This window comes from Panthera pardus, unplaced genomic scaffold (assembly GCF_024362965.1).
Source record: "Panthera pardus isolate Hobbes unplaced genomic scaffold, ASM2436296v1 HiC_scaffold_6, whole genome shotgun sequence".
Taxonomy (NCBI): Eukaryota; Metazoa; Chordata; class Mammalia; order Carnivora; family Felidae; genus Panthera; species Panthera pardus.
Window position 1 is genome coordinate 77,005,158 of NW_026526991.1, and position 27,636 is coordinate 77,032,793.

Genomic DNA, 27,636 nt, shown 5'->3' on the forward strand with positions numbered 1-27,636 from the left:
ATTTACTCTGAAAAACCTAAACATCATTTGATTAGTATATATGATTACAACAGACAAAGCTGTTTCCAAAAAGCCTTTGAATAAAATAAAAATTGGACCAGAACAAAAGGCACTAAATATGTCTCAACCTTGTTTTTAGAGTAAACAGTGTTATAATAAATGAGGTGATACCATTAGGAGAATTTCAATCTGTACTCTGCCAATTCTGATTTACAAATAACATTTTCTAAGGCTACAAGGTAAATCTGTCAGGTTCTTCATGATAGTCTCTCCAGAAAATATCAAATAGGACATTGTCTCTTTCATGTCTGTATTTTCCACATACAGTATTAATTATCACACTCAGTATATTTCTGGTGGAATCACTTGAACAGAGAATGATATCAAAATTTACACACACGCACACACACACACACACACACACACACACACACACACACATTTTTTCCAGACAGTTATGGTTGGTCTGTTCCCCCTCCAATGATAACTAAATTGTGGATAATTTTATACAACTTCAGCATGATATTTTCGCTTAGCTATTGAGGTTTAGAGTACCTTAAATTATATTTGGATTTCAGAAGCAGTGCACAAACTAAGACATGTAAAGCATTTCAAAGATTAAAATTACTATTCATTTTAAGGGTACTATTTTAATCTCTATTGGTGAAGAACTTATCCAAGGGAGACTTGCTCTGTTAATTAGCATCTTCCATAGTGACTAAAATCTTCATCTTCTATAATCTTCATCTTCTATCTGGAACTGAGTATTTTATTTTTTATGGTAGGGCGGGTTGTTTTGCCAGAAAACTTGAATGCAGAATTTGTGAACTCTTTAATCCAGTATAAGTATACCATATATGTTAACTATTATTATTATTGTCATTATGTCCCATAAAAAATTTTTTAAGTAATCTCTACCACTAATGTGGGACTCAAACCCATGACCCTGAGATCAAGAGTTGCATCCTTTACTGACTGACTGAGCCACGTGTCCCTCCCATAGAAATTTTTTTAATTTCACTGTATGTTTATCTTTTAAATGAACACATTTATATGTATTGAGTACTGATAGCTCTTTTGTGGAAGAACAAAAGAAAATATAGTCAGAATTTGCACATTCAAAGGACTTTTATAAGAAAAGAAATCAAAGCTGCTTATATGCCATTAATTTTCTTTCTCTTTCTTTTCTTCCTTCTTGAGAGAGAGAGAGAGAGAGAGAGAGAGAGAGAGAACGTGTGAGCAGGGGAAGAGCAGAGAGAGAGGGGGACACAGAATCCAAAGCAGGCTCCAAGCTCCAAGCTGTCAGCACAGAGTCTAACACAAAGCTTGAACCCACAAACTGTGATATCAGGACCTGAGCTGAAGTTGGATGCTTAACAGACTGAGCCACCCAGGTACCCCTATATGTTATTCATTTTCATAAAGTCTTTATCCTGGTCAACTGACTCTCAATTTGAATGGATAGTGTGATTCTTGTAATGGTATACCTAGGACTGACATACACAAATAGAAATCAGAAATAAATAATTTATTCTTCTCTGCTTGAAGTAAAACTATTCTGGCAATGCATATCTGTTCCCTGACAAACAAGAACTATGAAAAAGTTCAATCTAGTAAAATATCAACTGGAGGAACAGAGTTGCCAAAGGACCACGCAATTCCATTCCTAAGCATATACTGGAGAGAATTAAAACATATGTGCACGCAAAAACTTGTACACAAATGTTCATGCCATTATTCATAACAGTCAAAAAGTGGAAACAATTCAAATGTTCATCACTGGTAAATGGATAAATAGAATGCAGTATATCCAAATAATGGAATATTACTTGCCAAGAAAAGAGAATGAAATACTAATATATGTTATAACATACATGAACCTCAAACATGTTATGCTAAATGGAAAAAGCCAGTCATAGGGCGCCTGGGTGGCTCAGTCTGTTGAGGGTTCAACTTCAGTTCAGGTCATGATCTCATGGTTTGTGAGTTTGAGCCCAGCATTGGGCTCTGCTGTCAGCATGGAGCCCACTTAGGATCCTCTGTCCCCCCCCTTCCTGCACCTCCCCTGCTCATGCTCTCTCTCTAAAATAAATAAACATTGAAAAAGAAAAAAGAAAAACTCAGTCATGAAAGGCCACCTGTTGTATGATTCCACGTACATCAAATGTCTAGAATAGACAAATCTATAAAGACAGAAAATAGATTAGTGGTTGCTCAGGGCTGGAGTGGTTAATGAGTACATGGTTTATTTTTGGTGTGATGAAAATACTCTAAAATTGACCGTGGTGATGGTTGCACAACTCTGTAAATACACTAAAAAACAATGAATTATACCCTTTAGCTGGGTGGATGTATTTTACGTGAATTATATCTCCAGAAAGTTCTTAAAAAATGACATAGACTCCCTTGCTGTTGTGATAATAGATGCCCTTTTATGTTTTGATATATGGCAGGAAAAGTAAGGCTTCTGAGAAATTCATTTGCTTATAAAGCTTATATTAAAGGTAATCTTTAATTATAAAGTCTGTAATCATTTAATGAGTTGTCAACTTTGTCCTAGGAAACTGTATATGTCACTTTAAGTTTTAAAAAACACAGAGCATCTTCTTATAATTAATTTCTCCCCATAAATATTCTGTAAGTCTTTTTAAGCACATATAATATTTGATTTGATTTGATTTTGGTGACAAAAACATCTGTGCTTCAGTTTCCCTATCTGTAAAATGAAGATAATAATACTATCTACCCCATACAGTTGTTGCAAACACCAACCAATTAATCAAATATATATAAACTGCTCTGAACTCTTATGGGACATATAGCAAATTGACCACTTACCATTATTATAGGAAAAACTAAAATTGTTTTTAATAGAGTGGATTAAATATAATATGAATCTTTATTCTTTCACAACCATGAGGATACAACAAAATATCAGTTTCAGTTTCATAGAAACATTGTTGTTTTGTCACATTAAATGTAAAATATAGCTAGTGTGATACTGAAAGAAAAAAATCCAAAAGTTTTCCCCTTAGTTTGACCAAGGAGAAAACTCTCTACAATGTGATGTTAGACAGAGGCTATTTATTGAAGGCAAAAATATTAGCATAAGCATAGAGACTCCTTTAAATAGATTAAGAAATTTAGTTTCCTCAGACAGGATCTACTTATTTTCATTCTAATAAAACTAATTAAGTTACCTGACCAGCACTGGAAAATATCAATTACAGTTGGCCCTTGAACAACGCAGCACTGTTTGATTGGAAGCCTTACCAATAACATAAAGTCAATTAATACATATTTTATATGTTATTTGTGTTATACACTAGTTTTTTTTATAATAAAGGAAGCTAGAGAAAAAAAGTTACTAAGAAAATCACAGGGAAGGGACACCTTTACAGTACTGTATTGTATTTACAAAAAAAAATCTGTGTGTAAGTGGACCCATGCAATTCAAACCATGTTGTTCAAGGGTAAGCTGTTTAATCTGTTTTAAATAACCGAGTCTTGAGGGCAATACAACTGTCAGAGACACTATTTAAATTGTAGTTGTCCTAGATTTTCATATTAATTATTGCCATTTCCCAGCAGATGGCAGTATGACCTCTTTAGAAATGGACCTATTTTTTTTTTTTTTTTTTTTTTTTTTCCCTAATTCTAACAAAGGCCTAGAGACTACTGATGGGGCTAATTTATTACCTTCCTTTTATAGATGTGTCTCAGAGAAGTAAAACAACTCACCCATCATTCCTGATACCCAAGGCAAAAACAGATTTTTTTTCTTTTCAGAACCAAGGCAAATAAATACCCATAGATGGGAAAACATAATTAACATGCATAGATGGAAACTTGTAAGATAAGAATAGGCCAATAGGCTTTGACCTGGGTATGCTGTTTACAAAAGGTTTCTTTAATTCTCAGGAAGAATAATTTAAAAGCTGCATATTCCCTGGTACAGGGTGTCAGATCCCTGCCTGTGCCTCTCTATGTCTCCACAAACTGTCAACATTAACTAAGCACAGGTGTTCAATTTGAAGGTGCACAACTTTCTCTCAGATGCGGTACTTTGGACCCTGGCCAAAAGAAATCCTAAGAGACAAGTGAATTATGAAAATACAAGCTGGGATATCCAAAGTATTCTGATGTTAGAAGCTGAGGTACACAAGACTGAGAACTGCCTGAACGGTAAGTATGGCAGCTGTAATGCCCCACGACAGCCATAATTTCAAAATCGCAAGTGGCTTTAAACAAAAGTTGTATCATAACTCACTGGGTAGTGATATTCAGACAGCCCTAGACTCCTCAAGCAGCAAAATTACACCTGCCTGATGAAAGGCTTTTTCTGGTCCTCATTTTCTCCTCTTAGAGTGAACAGTCACATGTTTCACTACAAAAATGTTAATAGTGGGGCGCCTGGGTGGCTCAGTCGGTTAAGCGTCTGACTTCGGCTCAGGTCATGATCTCACGGTCTGTGAGTTCGAGCCCTGCGTCAGGCTCTGTGCTGACAGCTCGGAGCCTGGAGCCTGCTTCCGATTCTGTGTCTCCCTCTCTCTCTGACCCTCCCCTGTTCATGCTCTGTCTCTCTCTGTCTCAAAAATAAATAAACATTAAAAAAAAATGTTAATAGTATTTGATCATTCACTGCTGCACCTGATCTCATTAGGGATGTCGCAAAATATATAGTATATGCTGTATATTACCTTTCTACATTCTGAACATTTCATTCAACACATTTGGCTCCAAGCATTTCAGATAGTCACACGTAAAGTACATCTGATTGCTTGCTCCTTGGGATGTCCAGACAGTGGTGCTGACACACAGGATATGCTGCAAGGTGCATTAAGAGTACTGCTGTGTATCAGAACTGTCATATTATTTTCAAGCCTCATTAACATCAAAGACAACTGCAATTACTTTTCGGTAATGTATCCTGTAATGTTTTTATAATTTGCTTATTTATACAAATTAAACCCAAGGGGGATTCACAGCTAAGGAAAACCTATCCGATTATAAATTATGCATGAAAAGATACATTCCGATATACTTGTACTCAACAGTTTAAACGAAATACATTCTTAGAAAAAGTTAATGTGTTTTTAAAATTTTTTTTTTAACGTTTTATTTATTTTTGAGACAGGGAGAGACAGAGCATGAACAGGGGAGGGTGAGAGAGAGGGAGACACAGAATTGGAAGCAGGCTCCAGGCTCCGAGCTGTCAGCACAGAGCCCGACGCGGGGCTCGAACTCACGGACCGCGAGATCATGACCTGAGTCGAAATCGGCCGCTTAACCGACTGAGCCACCCAGGCGCCCCAGTTAGTGCGCTTTTTAAAAAATGTTGCTTACTTGGGGCGCCTGGGTGGCTCAGTCGGTTGAGCGTCTGACTTCAGCTCAGGTCATGATCTCATAGCTTGTGAGTTCGAGCCCCATGTCAGGCTCTGGGCTGACAGCTCAGAGCCTGGAGCCTGCTTAGGATTCTGTGTGTGTCTCTCTCTCTGCCCCTAACCTACTCACATTCTGTCTCTGTCTCTCTCAAAAATAAATAAACATTAAAAAAAATTTAAAAAAAAATGTTGCTTACCAAAAGACAGTGACTTTGTCTAAACCATAATTAGATGTTAGTGTTGTTGCTGTGAGACTGGAAGCTGTAAGCCCCCCATTCCTGTGTTGAGCCTGGTTTCCACAACTAAATGCGGGGCTAACTTTGGAACATAAGGCTGTGCCTGTGCCTCTTTATATCTTGACAAACTGTCAACATTAATTAAACCCTGGTACACTGTTGTCTGCTGTACTGAGGGAAGGGTTACCCGGCCAAGTCTTTCTCTCCCTAACTTTCTGCTAAATGAACATCCCTTTTCAGACCTCACGCTGACACTTCACTGTTACCTTCCTGTATTCTTACCAATGAGCACATTAGTCCCTTCTGAGATGACTCTCCCGGAGCCAACTGTCCAACAGTAAGTTAATAATACTAATAAAAGCTAAAGAGAGTGCTCAAGGCACTATGGAGTTGAAGTAGTAATAACAGTTCACAATTATGGAGTGTTTACGAGGCACTCTACACACATTAACTCATAAACCATGCCACTCTAATGGAGAAGGTAGTCTGTATCCCCATTTTATGGGAGAGTAAAGTGCTGTCTCTCTATAGGAGGATTCTCAACTAGCAGTTGACCCTTGGAGCATTTGAAACGGGTGGGGCATTTCATCATCTCATTGCCTGAGGAGATGTAACCGGCACTTAATGGGTTGGGACCAGAGACGCTAAACCTCTGGTAGCTCACCAGTCACAGACAAGGAGGAATCATCCCACCCCAGTGCAAATGACATTCCAACCCGGAATCGCTGCCTTGCTGAGAACTTGTCTCCACCATTCTTTTTGTTACACGACTCATTTCTTTCAGAATTTTCTATTATTTCAGATGACATACAGGATTAAATGTGAGAGCAGCCCTGAGTTTGCAGCCCAAGGGCCGACCTAGTTGAAAACTGTTGTGCTGTTTTATGCAGAAAAGCCCCTCTTCCTAATCTACACTGCCACCCTAATAAGAAGAAACAAAAGTCTCAGCATGCTAACTTTTTATCCTAAAGCCACCAACGTGATAGTTTAAGAAAATTTTTATATTAATTCTATTTAATTTGGGGGCATGAATTCTTTTATTATCTGTCACATACAAATTTAAAATATGTTTGCTATCAATCTAGTTGTATTAGTGTGAACTGAGCAAAAAGACATAAAAAAATATTACCTATACAGAACTGAACTTTGCAGTCAGATAAAAGTCTATATATATTCATTTTCTTCCAATGGCCATGCCCTCTTGATTTCAGTTAAACATTGTGAAAACGAATTCTTTGCTAGTAGCCAAGAGCACAGGGCAGGTAAAGTGCACAATGTGTTAACTCGTGATGTAATATTAACAATAAACCTATAAAATTAACTTCACTCGGTCTCCAGATTTTTATTTATTTCTGCTAATTTCACTTTTTAGCCATCACTTCTGTAGAGGCAGAACATTATAATCCCTGTTTACCATGGAAATAAATGACTGCACAGTCCTGATGGCCTCTAACCAGCTGTATGCAGAGAAACTTGGGGGGTGAGGGGGTGGGTAACAGACCAAAGAGTTAATCACCTGACAAGCCTGTTGAACCAGATTCCTGGTTCAGAAGATTTGCATGGAGCCCAAGAATGTGTACTACAAAGAAGCCCTCAGATGATGGTGTTGGTGGCAGTGCCATGCTTCAGACGAGATTCCCATTAGCACTAGATTAAGGTATGGCAGGGAGGCAGTATCTAAACTAGAAAAGCCATTTCACAGTGAGATAAACTTAAAAGGCAGGACTCTTCACAAGATATTTGAATTTGAAGATGCTAAAAATTTAAGGCCTAGCTCATGTTGCAATAAGAACTCCTTGGTTTCAGATTTATACCTGCTCTGTATTTTGAATCATATGATATCCTGGCTAATTTGTAGACTGAAAGTCCTTCATGTCTTTTAAAAGCTTCGGGGCGCCTGGGTGGCTCAGTCGGTTCAGCGACTGACTTCGGCTCAGGTCATGATCTGACGGTTTGTGAGTTTGAGCCCCGTGTCAAGCTCTGTGCTCACAGCTCAGAGTCTGGAGCCTGCTTCTGATTCTGTGTCTAGCTCGCTCTCTGCCCCTCCCCCACTCATGCTCTGTCTCTCTCTGTCTCAGAAATAAATAAACATTAAAAAATAAATAAATAAAAAAAAGCTTAAAGTATTCCTGTGAAGTGTATCGTTATTCTTTAACACTACAGTTGTTTGTGGTGGAAAAGTCAGATCACTCATATATAAAGCTTTTGAATTCTTCTGTTAGAAACGCATCAAGAGGCTTCTCTCCCTTCACACCTGATCATAATCCACTTTGTGGCTCTAAGATATATTTCCTAAAGCCAGGCAAATGAGAGATTTCTTTTCAACACCTCTTCGGTTGTGTCCTTCTAAAATACTATACTTTCAAGGTTGCCAGGTGAAGAAGCAATATTTCAAAAAATAAGCTAGAGGTAAAAATGTGAGAAGAAGATATCACAAAACAGGCTCCGTGCAGCCTGCAAGAAGTTCACAGTAACAGAAGAGATTTTACCTGCATAAGTTGCTGCTTTAACTTCTGTATTTCTGAAATGTTCAGCTCGCTGAATAAGTCAGAAACGGGGTGTAGAGACTCTCCTTTCCTTAAAGTGGGAGTCCGATAGTCTCCATTGAGTTTCACAAGGGGCCCGTGGATATGCCCATTCATTTTGTCGTCATTGTTCGGTTCACCCGCATCCTCTGCAAACTTGAGTCCATCGACAGAGATGCTAAGATGGTTGTCATTGAGGGTGATATACTGGGAGAGCTCCTTCCGCAGGATGTTCTTTTGTTCCCTCTCGTTTTTTAAGGTCTCAAGGGCTTCTTCCAGCTGGTGCTCTGCGATCTCTTTCAACCGGATGGCATCTTCCAGCTGGCTGTTGAGCAGCACGGTTTCTTCCTCAAATCGCTTAATCTCATGCTTTAGGCCTTCGTATTCAACCTGAATTAGATATGACAAAGAAGATTCATAAAACTAAAATTTGGGTCTTACAACACTGCCATTAACCATTCTAGTAGACCTAATTATTTAAAAAATTAAAATGTTAGTTTCAGGCATACATTATAGCAAGTAGACTAATATAACATTGTACGTTAACTAAAAACAAAATAAAAGAAAGAAACTGCGTAGTATAAATTGTTTCTTTACAAAATAAATCTCAAATCTCAGTACACAGTATATACACTCTTAAGGTAACACAGGACAGGTTCTTTGTATGTAAATTATATAATTTATAACATATTATTATTATATAATTTATATATGTAACATGATATATAATCTATATATATATGTTAAGTTATATATATAAATTCAATTCTTAGCAGAGATGAAAAAGGTGTCTGTTTTTATGACTTCTTTTTATAGGAGCCAATGGCCAAAAGGGGGCATTGTTTGCCTAAAAAAAAAAAACAAACCCCAGGAATTAAAACAAACAAACAAACAAACAACATAGTTTATCAGAATATTTACAACCAAGAAAATATTTTATCATCACTATTATTTTGTTTTATTCAATTATTAATGATAAGGAAATTTTTATACTCAGATAAATTAGCTAAAATATCACAATAAGAATTTAATCTCAAGAAAATATGTGTGAGAGTAAAACAAAACAAAGAACAATTTTATGTGCTTACAGATAGAATCTGGAATAGCGGTACTGATTATCTAATAACAAATATATATATATATAGTTATCAATGTAATATTCTTTTGAATTAGAATCAAATTGCCTGCTTAAACACTCTCTTGGCCATGAATGCCCACAAGTGAAAGAGATCCCTACTCTAAATCGACATGCCACTTTGTTTGTTTTCTTTTGTTTTGAATTTAAATTTTAGCTAATGATGAAGTTTTTGGGGTGAGGGTGGGATCCAGAGCCCACGACCAAGAAAGAATTCTTGAGACGTCTTTGGTGCAAAAATGGTGACTTTATTAAAGCACGGGGACAGGACCCATGAGCAGGAAGAGCTGCCCCAGACCCTGTGAAGAGACTGGTCATATATTTGGGAGTTGGGGGAGATAAAGTCCAGAGGAAGGTTCCAAAGAGATTTTCATATGCTAAAGAAGACTCACAGGATACTGGAGGCCTAGCTATTGTCAAGCTAAGATAGATTTTCCCTCTAGTAAATCATTAGCATTAAGACAGCAGGGAGTTCCTGGAGAAACATTTTACTCTGCCTGCCTCAAGTATTTGTCAGTGGGCTGCAGGTTATAAGGAAATTTAGTTCTACCTGCCATTTCCTTCCCACATCAGTTAACATACAGTGCAATACTGATTTCAGAGGTAGAATTCAGTGATCCTTCACTTACAACAGCCAGTGTTCATCACAAGTGCCCTCCTTAGTACCCATTACCCATCTAGCACATCTCTTACCCACTTCCCCACCATCAACCCTCAGTTTGTTCTCTATCTCTAGTCTCTTGTGGTTCCCCTTTCACACGTCACTTTTTAATTTAATAACTCTTTTACCTCCACAGAGGTAATTTCCTCAGAAGGAGGAAATACTTGTTATGCACCTAGGCGTCCCTCACAGTGATTCAATATTCTTCCATCATGTTCCAACAGAATTCTGCTCTTCAACAAGTGTTTGCTGAATAAATTATTGTGGAAGAAAAAATAAACTAGGAAGGTAATATAATAAAGTCATTATATTAGATACTAATATAAACTATGTGTTTCGCTTTACATTTATCTTAGTGTTTATATTAAACTTCCATTTTAAGAAATACTAAAAAAAATTAAAGGATGGGGATCTTTAATTCCACCCTCCAACCCCTGTTCTTCACATAATCTCAGTGCAATGGCTTATCTCATAAAGGTTAGGATAACAATTTTTGTTATAGGTTTAGGTCAGATTTAGGTTTGGCTGATGTAACAGAGACCTAAGTAAGAATGATTTAGTCTAGATAGAAGTTTGTTTCTCTGTCTCATGTAACACTATGGATGTAGTCAGTCAAGGGCCAATAGGACTCTCTGCTCCATCATAAGGTCATCCAGGAACCAGTCTTCTTCTGTCTTATTGCACTGTCTTCTACTCTGGCCCATATGATCTAAGGCAGTATGCCACCTTGATCATGTTTCAAGCAGTGGCTCAAAGTAAGGGGAACACCCCTTCCCTTTTTTTTTTTAAATTTTTTTTTAATGTTTATTTTTGAGACAGAGAGAGACAGAGCATGAACGGGGGAGGGTCAGAGAGAGGGAGACACAGAATCTGAAACAGGCTCCAGGCTCCGAGCTGTCAGCACAGAGCCCGACGCGGGGCTCAAACTCACGGACTGTGAGATCATGGCCTGAGCCGAAGTCAGACGCTCAACCGACTGAGCCATCCAGGCGCCCCCTCACCCCTTCCCTTTAAGCGCATGTCCCAAAAGGTGCTCATCACTTCTCATATACCATTGGGCAATACTAGTCATATGAAACTTATTTACAAGGGAGGTGAAAGAATAAGAATATATCTTTCCTCTGGGTAGCCTTTGCTCAGTTAAAACTGGGTAATACATTGGGAGAAAGGAATAATGGATAATGCTGGACAAACAGCACTCACCGTTATACAAGATCATTGGAACTTCACATGTCCATGACAGAATCATTCAAAAGACTCAAATCATGGAAATTGCTTGGGATAACAGAATCTGTGTCCTTATATCATGGTTTCTTCTAGGCCTGCTTATATACTGTAAAGTTATCTTCCTCTTGACCTTCTCTTTTCCCTTCCCTGGACAACTCAGGATACCTATCATTTGCTAACCTTTCCTAGTATTTCAACCAATCCTCTGACGGCTCCCAAATTACATGATAGCTTTACATATGCAGACATTTCTCTAGTTTGCATTGTAGACCTTTTATTCTGTAATCCTTGTTAAACTGATAGCTTATGCCAGGGACTGTCAAACATTACTGTGACTTCTGGACAAAAGCTAGCCCACCATCTATTTTTACAAATAAAGTTTTATTAGAATACATTCAACCTATTTTGTCTATGGCCATTTTCATGCTACAACACCAGAGTGGAGTAGTTGGAAGAGACGCTGTTAGACATATACTAGGCCTGCAAAACCTAACATATTTACTGCCTGGCCCTTTATTGACAAAGTTTACTGATTTCTGAGCTATACTTGAAGACACTGTAGATTTTTTTAGTTTCTAATTCTTATTTAATTGATGGTACACTTCGTATAAGACTTGATCTCTTTGTCTCTGGGCAGCTTCACTCACTCTACTTACTTCTCACTCAAATACTCCTAATATTTACCCAGCTGTTTCATGTTTCTCTGCCTCAGCAAAGGACGTCATCTGGAAAACTCCTATTCATCTTTCAAGACCCATGTCAAAAATCTGATCCTAACTCCAAAGGCAAACAGATCCCTCTTTTCTGATGCCATTACCATAAGGCCACATTACATGATGAGAGGTCCAGCAAAGGAGAGGCACCAAGAAACAGGAATGAGAAGGCACTTAAAAAATTGATGTTTGATTTTTTAAAGATATCAAAGTAGTCAATATTAGAAAAATCAGTACTTTGGTACAATTTCTTATAGCAACTTCACAGCTTAGTAACTTTCTTATTTTTAACTACAAGAGGGTTGGGGGTAAGTATCATAATCTTTTCAGAGTTTAGGAACTCTAAAAATCTTAATCTGGCCTGCCGGGGTCCAGCCCCAGTAGGTCCATGGGTTCCCGAAGGATGAATGGCGTCCGTGAGATGACAAATGGACACAGACAACAGCAGTGTGTTAGACTGGCCGCTTTATTGTGGCAAATGTGGCATTATATTTGTTAGCAATTTGTTTGTAGCGTGCATCATCTATGTTTCTCGGCATTACCTAATTCTAAAAATGTTCCTTTGTGTAATCACCCATTAAGGAACTTCATGGTTATTTCTTTGTAACATTCCCTCCTGCCCTTTGCTTATTGATTAATTTCCTCATATTACTTTCATTATGTATCTACGTTTATTTATAGTTTATAAGGCATCTGCTTTGCTATTTTCATGAAAGGTCATCTAGCTCTCAACACCTCAAGTGGAACATTTACAGGGACGTGACTTCTTAATTGTTCCTTTGAACCATTTGCAGCATAAGGAACAAAAGTATTCGCTTTGGTCTGGGGGGCTGGGAGGGAGCCAAGAGGACCCTGGGAACCCACGCTTATGCACTCCCAGAGAGACAATGTATACCTAGGAACTAATGAACCATTCTATACCTTAACCCACCAGGTCCAGCTATGCTCTGGAATGCCTCCTGGGGGCCAAGTGGGCCTAGGGGTTGGAGTAACTTGTATCCATAGATACATTCCTTTGTTGCCGGAGTGGGGGTTTCTAATCCATTTGCCCCCCTCCTTGGCTGGGAAATATAGGGGGCTATCCTTCCTTTAGGTAGGGGATGGGCAGGTGGGGGTGGCACCAGCTGGATATAAGGTTTCATTATCCATCTTCGGATTCTCATGGTTTTTCCCAGTTTTCCTGGGGGTCATCCCCAGAAAATGTTCCCAAGTTTGCCCCCCATGGGTTTATTTTGAATCATCAGTGCCAACTGGACCATGGGGATGACCAAGATGAGTAACAGGAGGGATACCAGTAGCTTCCCATTCAGAGGGTCACTGTGTGTTGCCCTTCCACCAACCACCCGGGCTGTGGCATCAGGAAGGCTGGATGGATAGGCTCCCGGCACCGGCCCTGTATTGCCAAATCTAACACATAGCTTTAATATGCAATTATGTGGATGGCTATGAGTTTATTATTGCCTTCCCTACTGGGACTATAAATTCTTTAAGCCAGTGACCATATCTTTTGTCCTTAAAAAAGTACATGACCTTACTGAAAGATATTCCTGAAACACTGGTTAAATGAAATAAAACTGAATTGAATACATTCCCTAGGTCTCTTATGATATTATTTCTTGATATAGAAATATATCCCTGGAGGAAATGTTCTTCATAATAGAAGTATGATTGAATTATTAATTTTAAACAGGGGTTTCAAAGGCTAGATAACCAATATTGAGTGCTTTAGCTTAGCATGTGAGATATTAGGGACAGAGAACTTATTATTTCTCCCCCCCCACCTGTACATCTCTAGAAATTGAAGCTAACATAATTCCCTGCCCTGTAGGTAATACTGGGACCAGGCAAGTTTTTCTGTTAACTCTATGTTAACCAATACTGAGATGAGGGATAAAAAACTTGGCTGCTTGTGGGAAATACTTGCTCCTAAAAGATGAGACCCACATCAGGACCCTTGCTTTGTTGTGTCTCCTAAATGACAGCCATTATGTCATAGACTCAATCTATCCCAACCAGCTCCCCACCATGCAAAACCCAGTCCAGAGCCTAAAATCCTATGAACACCCTTTGCCTAAACCTCCCATTTTAGACATTACTGGGGTTCTGTCGAGGTGGGTGGTCTCTAACTGGGAGAGGTCTAATAAATAGCTCTGCTTCATCAATGGGTTTTTCTGGTAGGAAATTGACAGTTCACTTGACCTCTCTTCATGGCTCCTACACTTCTTTCAGATATTTTATTTTTAAAAAATATCGAGGTATAAATAATATTTATAAGACTGGACCTGATTTTATTTTGTACACGGAACCAAATCAGCACACAGAGCAAAGTAGCTAAAGTTTTCAAAGTCGACTCTCTGATGTTCCCATATATTTCATATTTATAAAATAAATAAAACAATAAAATGTGGTTTGGTTAATTACAATTATCTGAAATTATAATTTCCTTTCTAAGCTGAAAAGAATAAATGTAAGAGAAAGAAAGAAACAATTTACTCATTCTTTTAACAGATGTCTATTCAATGCCTTCTATGGGTCAGGCTCTGTACTAAGTGCTATATAATTGTTGAGGGGGATAGAAAATAAACAAAGTAATATATAGGAACTATATAGAGAATAAGAAGTGCTATTTAAACCAGAGTTATTTAGAAAATAATAAATAGTTAAGAGAGAAATAGAACCTCAGGAAGAAAAAGAATCTTCTAGTTCTCTGAACTAAGCATTTTACAATGCTACTAGCTTACCTATTCAGAGAAATGTCAATACCCAGGCTGCGGGAGTATACTTTGCTTAGGGAGCTTCAGTACAAAGCAACATTCAGACCACTTTTGAGATTGAAAGCCAGCACCGTCATTTCTTTGGGAAAAAAAACAACTGTGGCATGTATACATAAAATATTATACTTAATACCGCATTAATTGGGAAGAGAGTTTATGATGGATTCTAACTCCTGGCAATAAAGGCCAACAGGAGGAAAAAACACCAAAAAGCTAAACCTAGCATTTTCTTAATTGGGAGAGACTTATAACACTACAGTGTATCCATTTGTCAGGGAATAAGCCAGAATGGCCCTTTGTGCAGAAAATGATTTCAAGTTAATTAATTAGACATTTGATTGGGAAAATTACCATATTGCATCTAGAAAATAAAACTGAAGAGATGCGTACATTTTCCCATTTGTTTGTTTTGTCTTTTTTCAAACTTCTGAGTTAAGCATTTGATTTCCATATTTCAATTACTGGTGGAAGGGCATGGATAAGCCATAAACAGTAATCAGCCAGACTAATAGTACAGATTCCCACAGCAACGGCATCTGGGTTAATGAATACTCACAGGATACCTTGGCAGACTTTCAAGAATACCTAATTCTGGCCTAAAGTAACCTCCCGAGTCTATCAGTCTACCACATGCCGTGATGGGAGGCTACAGCAAGGCTGTCTGGCCGCACTCCTGCCTGTGCAGAGAGGGTTTAGAAGGACTGGAGCTAATGGCCACTTCAAATATCTGCACTTCAAGTAAATTCGCTTCAAGTCCTCTGCATTCTTCATCAGTGACCAAAACACCAAACAACAAAATAACACCCTTCTTAAAAGTTTCTCAGAAACATACTTAAAAATTTTTTCTCAGACTGATTTTCTTCACGTGAGCTCACTGACCCCAGCCAAACTGAGACCTGGGATGCTCACCAGCCCTCAGAACAGAACACACACACAGGGAGTCAGTACTTAAACTGCAAGGATTGAGGTAAAAACAGAGGGGGATGTCCTGGTAGCCCTTTTTAATGGTCTGAAACCACCCCCCCCCCCACCCTACTCCTGTGCTCCCTGGTAGATACGTTGTTTCCCCAACACTCCAAAGCTGGGGGGAAGTGGCAATGATCAGAAATCAAATTTCAATTGTGTCAACACGTGATTTTTTTTTTCTTCTGGATTCTTTCTTTCCCTTCCCAACCCTTGTTATCTATCAAACCCCAAAATAGTTTTGGATAGAGATATCAGCTTGGGAAGGGAGGAGAAATAGAAGCATACACCTGGGATGGCCTCTAAGTTTACTTACTAAGTTACTTACTTTTGTTACTTACTGTAACATACCACAAGCAAACCAATCAGGAAAATTAAGCAATTAAACTAAGCCTCACTACAAAAAAAAAAAAAAAATTATTTGAACATCCACATGCAATGTTTTTGGTCAGGTTACAGCTGAAGGAAAATCAGATATTATCTTTTTCTTATAATTTTATTCTTATTCATTTATATTTCATAATCCCTTTCCCTGTGTGATTTGAAAGCAATCTGCAGAAAGAGAGAGAAGGGATTGCTCTTAATGAGAAGCTGTCAGGTTAAATTGATTATAATACAATTCAATTCCACCTAAAATAAGTTAACACAGGGCTACAGGATAAACTAAGATTTTTGCTTCTTATCCAGCAAAGTTTTATTGTAAATTATCCTTCTAGGTTTGACTTTTAAAGGTTAGCTGAAACAGGAGGAGGGTCAGGAAATACCAGCACATAAATACTGTAGGAAGATTAAGGCAAATTCAGACAAGTTCCTTTCTGAGAAATAAAGAGATTTAACCTTGGTGGTCAGAAGATGTGGCTCTATCTGGAGTGTAACTGAAAAACTTTTTGAACCTCACCTGGTTCTGCTTTAACGTGGACACGAGTTTCTGCAACGTGATATTTTCTTCTTCCAGCTCAGTGTAGTCCTGAAGGAGGCGGGCTTCTCGGAATTTGTATTCTCGGATTTCATCCTTCATCCGTATTCTCTGTAGCTCCACCATCTCATTGTTCTGAAACAACAGAACAGACAATAGATATAAAACTTATGCTAGGTTTTATAAAGTACAGATGCTTGGTGGTTAAAGATAATAATAAAAACACCTCATAGAATGTAAGTCAGTCCCACCATCTTTTGAATGGCAATGTAGTGGTATGTGACAAAACTTTAAAAGCACATACATGAGATTCAGCAATTCTACATAGAAAAAACAATTTTAAAAGTATTTTCATAGAGAAAAGTAAACCTGTATATATTTACACAAAGAACTGGAAATAGCCTATATGTTTGCTATCGGGGAAACAATGAAATAAAGAATCAGGCATCTGCTGAATTGGCATTATAAAATTATTTAAAAGAATGAGAGAAAAATGAGGAGCTTAATATACTGAAAGAGAAATACAGCTACAATATATTATGAAATATAAAAGAAAATTATAGGTTAGTACACATACAGTACCAACTTTCCAGCCTCCGAGTATGGGGGCTGTCCATCCACAAGTTTCCCAATAAGCCACATGGTCTGACCTGCCTCTGTCCAGCCCTTGGTCATGCGTGGCAGTCTCAGTAGCTTTCCTCGTGCCCCCCAACCATGCTGGACTTGCCAGCTTGCTCCTGCCTTGAGGCCTTTGCACTTCCCCTCCCAGAACTTCTTGCCTCCAGATCAGTTTTTTTAAATTTTTTTATTTTTTATGTTTATTTAGTTTGGAGAGAGAGAGAGACAGAGTGCAAGCAGGGTAGGGGCAGAGAGAGGGAGACACAGAATCTGAATGAAGCAGGAACCAGGCTCTGAGCTGTCAGCACAGAGCTGGTTGTGGGGCTTGAACATGTGAACCGCCGGATCATGACCTGGGCCAGAGTCAGATGCCTAACTAACTGAGCCACCCATGTGCCCCCCCGATCAAGGGTTCTTGACCTCATTTGTGCCATGGCCCTCTTTGACAACATGTTGAAGGTGATGAAGCTTTTCTCAGAATAATATTTTAAAGGGTTCAGAGCATGCATACTGATTATTTTGAGCTGCAAGCCCTTGAGAAACAGCTGATGCAGGACGGGTTCTCTCTGCCCTCCCCCTTTCTACCTAAAAGCAGGACACGAAACTGCCCCTGAGAAAGGCGCTCTCCCTGTACCAGAAGAGAAGGACATTCTTATCAGCAGCGACAGTATGGGCACCAAAATGGACTTGTACAAACAAACCTACTAAAATAACCCTGATCTTCTATTTGGTTCTCCATACATTTCCTAGTCACTGTTCCACAATGTACTGCCCCTAGCACAAGTTATCATATCTTGTCACATCCCCACAATTTATCATTTTTTTGTGTAAAAGGTATATATAAGTTTGGGGGCTTGATGGCTTCTTTGGGTTCTCATTTTCCTTCTAAAGCCCCCTGTGTACACATAAAAAAGTTAATTTGTATGCTTTCTTCTTGTTCATCTGTCGTATCTTGTGTATGTCTTATATAATATGTCTTATGTTTAATTCTTTGGCTCAGGCACAGAGAGGAGGGAAAATTTCCTCCCTCAGAGCTTATGCTTTGACAGGATCACAAAGGATACTGATTATATTACAATTAAATTAATACAATGTTTTAAAAATTACGATATGGTAATCAGGTCATTTATTACAGTAATGGACCCCAATTAATCATACTTCTCTTGGAGTCTCCTCTTAAGCTGACTCTGAGCTGGCCTCTGACTTGCTCTGACCTGCAGAAGGTGGTGGAAGTGTTGTGGGATTTCTGAGCCTCAGCCTCACAAGGTGGAACAGTGCCACCGTACGAAGAAGCCAGGCCCGCCTGCAGGAGCCATGCCGTCCAGCCCACAGTGAGCACCAGCTGCCAAGCACGGGAGAGGGACTTTGTGGACTATTTTGCTCAGTTGGGCTGCCGGGTGACAAGCGGCCCTGTGAGTGACCGCAGGCCAGTCCATAAGAACTGCTCAGCCGAGCACAACCCAAATGACCGATCCTTGGAATCACGGAGTGCTGCTTTAAGCCTCTAAATGTTGAGGTGACTACACGGCAATACTGACTGACAGCATAATCACGTGTGCTTCTTTATTAACACAACGTAATAATCAGATTTAGTGGCAGATCTAAGAAATACCATAATTTCAAAGCAATGATGATATTTCAAAATACCTGCAAGAACAGAGATGTGGTATGAAAATACTGATCACAAAGTAACAGGCGATGATGATACTACTGAGGCTTGATGCCTACATTCACATCAAGACAAAGTCAAATTTCAGCCTGACTTCAGTGAACGCAATGTAATTATTTTTCCCACCCAAGTTTATCATCAAGTCTCCTGAATTCTATTCATAGACTCTGAGGACCCAGGTCAAAAAAACTCTTCTGCTTCTGCTTGTCATTTAGATCTCAATTCAAATGTCATCTCCTCAGAGGGACCTTCTCTAAACAGCTAAGATGACAGCTCCCTGGCCCTCCCTTCACCTTGCATGATTTACTTTATATGTCAGCCTTTAGTGTATAGTAGGCACTCAAAAAGTAACCATTGAAAGAATAGCACCAATCATTACTTGAAATCATTCACGTACCTTTTATACTTTTGACATTAAATTTCCTTTTTCATCTGAACATAATGAACCTTTTCTGTATTGCTCATCGATGTGTCCCTAATACCTGGCAAATTTTAGGCCCTTATAACCATGGAATTAACAACAAAACAGGAATACAAATGGTTAACTCAAAATTTAAAGAAGAATATTATTGCTGGGATGATGGCTTTTGGTTTTGCATTGCTTTAGAGTGGGGACCAAAGGGAGAATAACACACTTTGAAATAAAACATACCTAAATCTGTGAAATAACTAGACTTGCTATAATTCTTCTTCACTATATAGTCCAGCAACTTGGAGGCAGAAATGTTACTTTATTCCCTGTTCCTTAGACACATGTGCTCAATAAGTATAGAATGAAAAATAGTGGAGTTTGGTTATAAAGCCAAATTAAAATATTTCATTAAATTATTTTATTTTGCAGAACATGAAACCTTGAAATAATATTGTTCTATTTCTTGAGAAACTTACCATTAACTGAGTGATGTATATTTATTTAGTTGTCCATATCTACCTGCATAAAGATGTGAAGAAGCCTGATAAATTGGATGCCAGTCATTTATATAAAATTGTAAAGAAAAATGTTAAGATATAACACATGCTCTAAAATGTGAATGTAGACATTGTAAAAAAAATGTAATAACCAGAAGCCTAGCTTGAATACACTGAGAATTAACCATTAAAATCTTATATAGTAAGATGGTAAATGTCAAATTTAAGGCCACAGAAACGCTAATGAGGATCACTATCAAATAACTCATAAAATGGCTAATGAAAACTCCTGATGCTAAATAAGGAAAAGGAGGAGCTTAGCTGGGAGACAGGTTAAGTTCAAAGACTAGCTAACAAGGAAACAGACATAAGGCCCAAAGGAAGAAAACTGGTCTTCTGTATTCTTTTTAATGTTTATTTATTTTTGAGGTGGGGGGGAGAGAGCACATGTGAGCAGGGGAGGGGCAAAGAGAGAGGAAGACAGAGGATTCCAAGCAGACTCCAGTCTCCACACTGAGAGCAGGGAGCCCAATGCAGGGCTCTAACTCATGAACTGTGAGATCATGACCTGAACAGAAGTCAGACCTTCAACCGACAGAGCCACCCAGGTGCCCCTGGTCTTATGTATTTTGCTAGAAGTCCTTGTTTTTGAACTGGCAAAGACTACATTCTTTGAGCGATGTTCTTTGCTTCCATCATAAATTTAAAAGATTTCTCCTATTGTTTTTTGTGCCACGAATCATACATTTATCTCCTACAATTTTTTCTTCCTGGGATAAGGTGTTGGTGAGCTCTTCTAAAAACCCCTGTAAGGAATAAGGAGAGTGAGAAAAATAAAGCAGGAGAGAAAGGGAGACAAGGTACGACTAGGGAATGCTTTAGTTTGTCACCTCCAGAGATCTGAGCTCCAGTTCCTCCTCAGAGCAAATGGACCTGAAATGTTTGGGGTTGACTATCCTCATTATTTGCATTGCACTAGAGCATAGCAGCATTCTTAGTTTTATTTTAATTAATATTAAAAGGATTTCTTTTTGTGCAAACAATACATTCCTTCTATTATCGGCAAGAAGAAAATCTAAGCATTTGTTACCACACAAAAGTATTGTGTAAATAATGCCTTCCAGTCATATAGCTTAGCCTTTTATAAATTAGTTAATTCACTGTCACATTAGGTCTTTATAATAGTTTGTGTGAGATGGGCACTAGACCCTCCAGTTTATTCATCTGTAAAATGGGGATCCTAATACTTAACATTATGTGGTAATTATAAGGATTTAATAATGTAACATGGGGAAAGGAGCAGAGATGCCAGACACACAGATAATTTACCATAACACAACAGAACAAGTGTTGTTAGAGAGGTTCACACCACAAGGCTGAGCAGTCAATTACTACTGGTTAAGTCAGCGAAAGCCTTACAAAGGAAGTTACATTTGAGCAGACCTTGAAGGACACGTAGTAGAGTTAACTAAATCGATAAAGAGGACAGCCCTTCTACTCAGAAGTAAACTTTTGAAACAAAAGCAGAGTCATATTTGTGTTGAGGGCAGTGTTAAAATACCCAGTGGTCAAGGGAGGGCAGAAGATGGCGGCGTAGGAGGACGCTGGGCTCACCGCGCGTCCTGCTGATCACTTAGATTCCACCTACACCTGCCTAAATAACCCAGAAAACCACCAGAAGACTAGCAGAACGGAGTCTCTGGAGCCAAGCGCAGACGAGAGGCCCACGGAAGGGGGTAGGAAGGGCGGAGAGGCGTTGCGCGCTCCACAGACTGGCAGGAGGGAGCCGGGCAGAGGGGCAGCCCGCTGGCCAAGCAGAGCCCCAGAGTCTGGTTGGCAAAAGCGGAGGGGCCGGACAGAGTGTGTTCTGACAGCAAGCGGGACTTAGCATCTGGGAGGTCATAAGTGAACAGCTCTGCTCGGAAAGCGGGAAGGCTGGAGGACAAAGGGAGGGAGAGTTGCTGAGCCCCAGGACAACGGAGCTCAGTTTGGCAGGGAACAAAGGTGCTAGCCAGTGCCATCTCCCTCGCCCATCCCCCAGCCAAAATCTCAAAGGGAACCAGTTCCTGCCAGGGAACTTGCTTGCTCCGCGCAAATACCCAACGCTGTGCTTCTGCGGAGCCACCCCTCCAGCAGCAGGTCTGACTCCCTCCCACTGCCACAGGGCCCCTCCTGAAGTGGATCACCTAAGGAGAAGCGAGCTAAGCCTGCCACTCCTGCCCCCATGCACCTTGCCTACCCACCTTGCCTACCCCAGCTAACAGGACAGATCCCCAGCACCACAAGCCTGGCAGTGTGCAAGTAGCCCAGACGGGCCACGCCACCCCACAGTGAATCCCACCCCTAGGAGAGGGGAAGAGAAGGCACACACCAGTCTGACTGTGGCCCCAGCGGTGGGCTGGGGGCAGACATCAGGTCTGACTGTGGCCCCGCCCACCAACTCTAGTTATACACCACAGCACAGAGGAAGTGCCCTGCAGGTCCACACCACTCCAGGGAGTATCCAAAATGACCAAACGGAAGAATTCCCCTCAAAAGAATCTCCAGGAAATAACAACAGCTAATGAACTGATCAAAAAGGATTTAAATAATATAACAGAAAGTGAATTTAGAATAATAGTCATAAAATTAATCGCTGGGCTTGAAAACAGTATAGAGGACAGCAGAGAATCTCTTGCTACAGAGATCAAGGGACTAAGGAACAGTCAGGAGGAGCTGAAAAACGCTTTAAACGAGATGCAAAATAAAATGGAAACGACCACGGCTCGGATTGAAGAGGCAGAGGAGAGAATAAGTGAACTAGAAGATAAAATTATGGAAAAAGAGGAAGCTGAGAAAAAGAGAGATAAAAAAATCCAGGAGTATGAGGGGAAAATTAGAGAACTAAGTGATACACTAAAAAAAAATAATATACGCATAATTGGTGTCCCAGAGGAGAAAGAGAGAGGGAAAGGTGCTGAAGGTGTACTTGAAGAAATAATAGCTGAGAACTTCCCTGAACTGGGGAAGGAAAAAGGCATTGAAATCCAAGAGGCACAGAGAACTCCCTTCAGACATAACTTGAATCGATCTTCTGCACGACATATCATAGTGACACTGGCAAAATACAAGGATAAAGAGAAAATTCTGAAAGCAGCAAGGGATAAACGTGCCCTCACATATAAAGGGAGGCCTATAAGACTTGTGACTGATCTCTCTTTTGAAACTTGGCAGGCCAGAAAGGATTGGCAGGAGATCTTCAATGTGTTGAACAGAAAAAAATATGCAGCCGAGAATCCTTTATCCAGCAAGTCTGTCATTTAGAATAGAAGGAGAGATAAAGGTCTTCCCAAACAAACAAAAACTGAAGGAATTCGTCACCACCCCTACAAGAGATCCTAAGGGGGATCCTGTGAGACAAAGTACCAGAGACATCGCTACAAGCATAAAACATACAGACATCACAATGACTCTAAACCCGTATCTTTCTATAATAACACTGAATGTAAATGGATTAAATGCGCCAACCAAAAGACATAGGGTATCAGAATGGATAAAAAAACAAGACCCATCTATTTGCTGTCTACAAGAGACTCATTTTAGACCTGAGGACACCTTTAGATTGAGAGTGAGGGGATGGAGAACTATTCATCATGCTCCTGGAAGCCAAAAGAAAGCTGGAGTAGCCATACTCATATCAGACAAACTAGACTTTAAATTAAAGGCTGTAACAAGAGATGAAGAAGGGCATTATATAATAATTACAGGGTCTATCCATCAGGAAGAGCTAACAATTATAAATGTCTATGCGCCGAATACCGGAGCCCCCAAATATATAAAACAATTACTCATAAACATAAGCAACCTTATTGATAAGAATGTGGTCATTGCAGGGGACTTTAACACCCCACTTACAAAATGGATAGATCATCTAGACACACGGTCAATAAAGAAACAAGGGCCCTGAATGATACTCTGGATCAGATGGACTTGACAGATATATTTAGAACTCTGCATCCCAAATCAACAGAATATACTTTCTTCTCGAGTGCACATGGAACATTCTCCAAGATAGATCATATACTGGGTCACAAAACAGCCCTTCATAAGTATACAAGAATTGAAATTATACCATGCATACTTTCAGACCACAATGCTATGAAGCTTGAAATCAACCACAGGAAAAAGTCTGGAAAACCTCCAAAAGCATGGAGGTTAAAAAGCACCCTACTAACGAATGAGTGGGTCAACCAGGCAATTAGAGAAGAAATTTAAAAATATATGGAAACAAACGAAAATGAAAATACAACAATCCAAACGCTTTGGGATGCAGCGAAGGCAGTCCTGAGAGGAAAATACATTGCAATCCAGGCCTATCTCAAGAAGCAAGAAAAATCCCAAATACAAAATCTAACAGCACACCTAAAGGAAATAGAAGCAGAACAACAAAGGCAGCCAAAACCCAGCAGAAGAAGAGAAATAATAAAGATCAGAGCAGAAATAAACAATATAGAATCTAAAAAAACGGTAGAGCAGATCAATGAAACCAAGAGTTGGTTTTTTGAAAAAATAAACAAAATTGACAAACCTCTAGCCAGGCTTCTCAAAAACAAAAGGGAGATGACCCAAATAGATAAAATCATGAATGAAAATGGAATTATTACAACCAATCCCTCAGGGATACAATGAAAAATTATATGCCAACAAATTGGACAACCTGGAAGAAATGGACAAATTCCTAAACACCCACACTCTTCCAAAACTCAGTCAGGAGGAAATAGAAAGCTTGAACAGACCCATAACCAGCGGGGAGATTGAATCGGTTATCAAAAATCTCCGAACAAATAAGAGTCCAGGACCAGATGGCTTCCCAGGGGAGTTCTACCAGACGTTTAAAGCAGAAGTAAAACCTATCCTTCTCAAGCTATTCCAAGAAATAGAAAGGGAAGGAAAACTTCCAGACTCATTCTATGAAGCCAGTATTACTTTGATTCCTAAACCAGACAGAGACCCAGCAAAAAAAGAGAACTACAGGCCAATATCCCTGATGAATATGGATGCAAAAATTCTCAATAAGATACTAGCAAATTGAATTCAACAGCATACAAAAAGAATTATTCACCATGATCAAGTGGGATTCATTCCTGGGACGCAGGGCTGGTTCAACATTTGCAAATCAATCAACGTGATACATCACATTAATAAAAGAAAAGATAAGAACCATATGATCCTGTCAATTGATGCAGAAAAGGCCTTTGACAAAATCCAGCAACCTTTCTTAATAAAAACGCTTGAGAAAGTCGGGATAGAAGGAACATACTTAAAGATCATAAAAGCCATTTATGAAAAGCCCACAGCTAACATCATCCTCAATGGGGAAAAACTGAGAGCTTTTTCCCTGAGATCAGGAACACGACAGGGATGCCCACTCTCACTGCTGTTGTTTAACATAGTGTTGGAAGTTCTAGCATCAGCAATCAGACAACAAAAGGAAATCAAAGGCATCAAAATTGGCAAAGATGAAGTGAAGCTTTCGCTTTCTGCAGATGACATAATATTATACATGGAAAATCTGATAGATTCCACCAAAAGTCTGCTAGAACTGATACATGAATTCAGCAAAGTTGCAGGATACAAAATCAATGTATAGAAATCAGTTGCATCCTTATACACTAACAATGAACAACAGAAAGACAAATAAAGAAACTGATCCCATTCACAATTGCACCAAGAAGCATAAAATACCTAGGAATAAATCTAACCAAAGATGTAAAAGATCTGTATGCTGAAAACTATAGAAAGCTTATGAAGGTAATTGAAGAAGATATAAAGAAATGGAAAGACACTCCCTGCTCATGGATTGGAAGAATAAATATTGTCAAAATGTCAATACTACCCAAAGCTATCTACACATTCAATGCAATCCCAATCAAAATTGCACCAGCATTCTTCTCGAAGCTAGAACAAGCAATCCTAAAATTCATATGGAACCACAAAAGGCCCCGAATAGCCAAAGTAATTTTGAAGAAGAAGACCAAAGCAGGAGGCATCACAATCCCAGACTTTAGCCTCTACTACAAAGCTGTCATCATCAAGACAGCATGGTATTGGCACAAAAACAGACACATAGACCAATGGAATAGAATAGAAACCCCAGAACTAGACCCACAAACGTATGGCCAACTCATCTTTGACAAAGCAGGAAAGAACATCCAATGGAAAAAAGACAGTCTCTTTAACAAAGGTGCTGGGAGAACTGGACAGCAACATGCAGAAGGTTGAAACTAGACCACTTTCTCACACCATTCACAAAAATAAACTCAAAATGGATAAAGGACCTGAATGTGAGACAGGAAACCATCAAAACCCTAGAGGAGAAAGCAGGAAAAGACCTCTCTGACCTCAGCCGTAGCAATCTCTTACTCGACACATCCCCAAAGGCAAGGGAATTAAAAGCAAAAATGAATTACTAGGACCTTATGAAGATAAAAAGCTTCTGCACAGCAAAGGAAACAACCAACAAAACTAAAAGGCAACCAACGGAATGGGAAAAGATATTTGCAAATGACATATCGGACAAAGGGCTCGTATCCAAAATCTATAAAGAGCTCACCAAACTCCACACCCGAAAAACAAATAACCCAGTGAAGAAATGGGCAGAAAACATGAACAGACACTTCTCTAAAGAAGACATCCGGATGGCCAATAGGCACATGAAAAGATGCTCAATGTCGCTCCTTATCAGGGAAATACAAATCAAAACCACACTCAGATATCACCTCACGCCAGAGTGGCCAAAATGAACAAATCAGGAGACTATAGATGCTGGAGAGGATGTGGAGAAATGGGAACCCTCTTGCACTGTTGGTGGGAATGCAAACTGGTGCAGCCACTCTGGAAAACAGTGTGGAGATTCCTCAGAAAATTAAAAATAGACCTATCCTATGACCCAGCAATAGCACTGCTAGGAATTTACCCAAGGGATACAGGAGTACTGATGCATAGGGGCACTTGTACCCCAATGTTTACAGTAGCACTCTCAACAATAGCCAAATTATGGAAAGAGCCTAAATGTCCATCAACTGATGAATGGATAAAGAAATTGTGGTTTATATACACAATGGAGTACCACATGGCAATGAGAAAGCATGAAATATGGCCCTTTGTAGCAACGTGGATGGAACTGGAGAGTGTGATGCTAAGTGAAATAAGCCATACAGAGAAAGACAGATACCATATGCTTTCACTCTTATGTGGATCCTGAGAAACTTAACAGAAACCCATGGGGGAGGGGAAGGGAAAAAAAAAAAGTGGTTAGAGTGGGAGAGAGCCAAAGCATAAGAGACTCTTAAAAACTGAGAACAAACTGAGGGTTGATGGGGGGTGGGAGGGAGGGCAGGGTGGGTGATGGGTATTGAGGAGGGCACCTTTTGGGATGAACACTGGGTGTTGTATGGGAACCAATTTGACAATAAATTTTATATATTGAAAAAAAAATACCCAGTGGTCACACTGGGCATTACTTTGCGGGAATCAGTAAAGATAAAGCACTGACAGGGAGATAGAAAGAGAAATTCACAAAAATCTAGAAAATGGACAATTATTTTCAGGTTAGGTCTCAGTATTATTCCATACAATAAAATGTTGAATTACAGACTAGTAGTGTTAATCTATGGGATGGAGGAAGAACCAAAATGTTTTCAGTGCTTAGAACATTTTAAGTCCTTAAATGGGCTGTAGGTTAGAAAATAGTGCAGTTTGGTGTGATTGGAGCAAAGTAACTCGAGACAATTTTGCGGGAAATTCTATGTTAAAGGAAGGAATCGGGGGGAACAAACCATCACAGTCTCTTAAGCAAAGCAGTCATGTGATCAGACCTATAGTTTGACAAGTGACCCTGCTTGAAGCAGGGAGGGTGGGCTACAAG

General features: G+C 39.4%; 1 protein-coding gene across 5 annotated transcripts in view; it reads right to left on the minus strand.

Moving 5' to 3' along the window:
• The window catches only part of BICD1 (BICD cargo adaptor 1), a 252,161-nt gene that overhangs the window by 50,843 nt on the left and 173,682 nt on the right, over positions 1 to 27,636 (minus strand). For all 5 annotated transcript variants that reach the window (XM_019452404.2, XM_019452402.2, XM_019452400.2 and 2 more), the window contains exons 3-4: positions 16,517 to 16,669; positions 8,110 to 8,535 (exon numbers count right to left, since the gene is read on the minus strand). In XM_019452404.2, the coding sequence (XP_019307949.2) occupies positions 8,110 to 8,535; positions 16,517 to 16,669 (579 nt within the window). The remainder of the gene's footprint in view (positions 1 to 8,109; positions 8,536 to 16,516; positions 16,670 to 27,636) is intronic.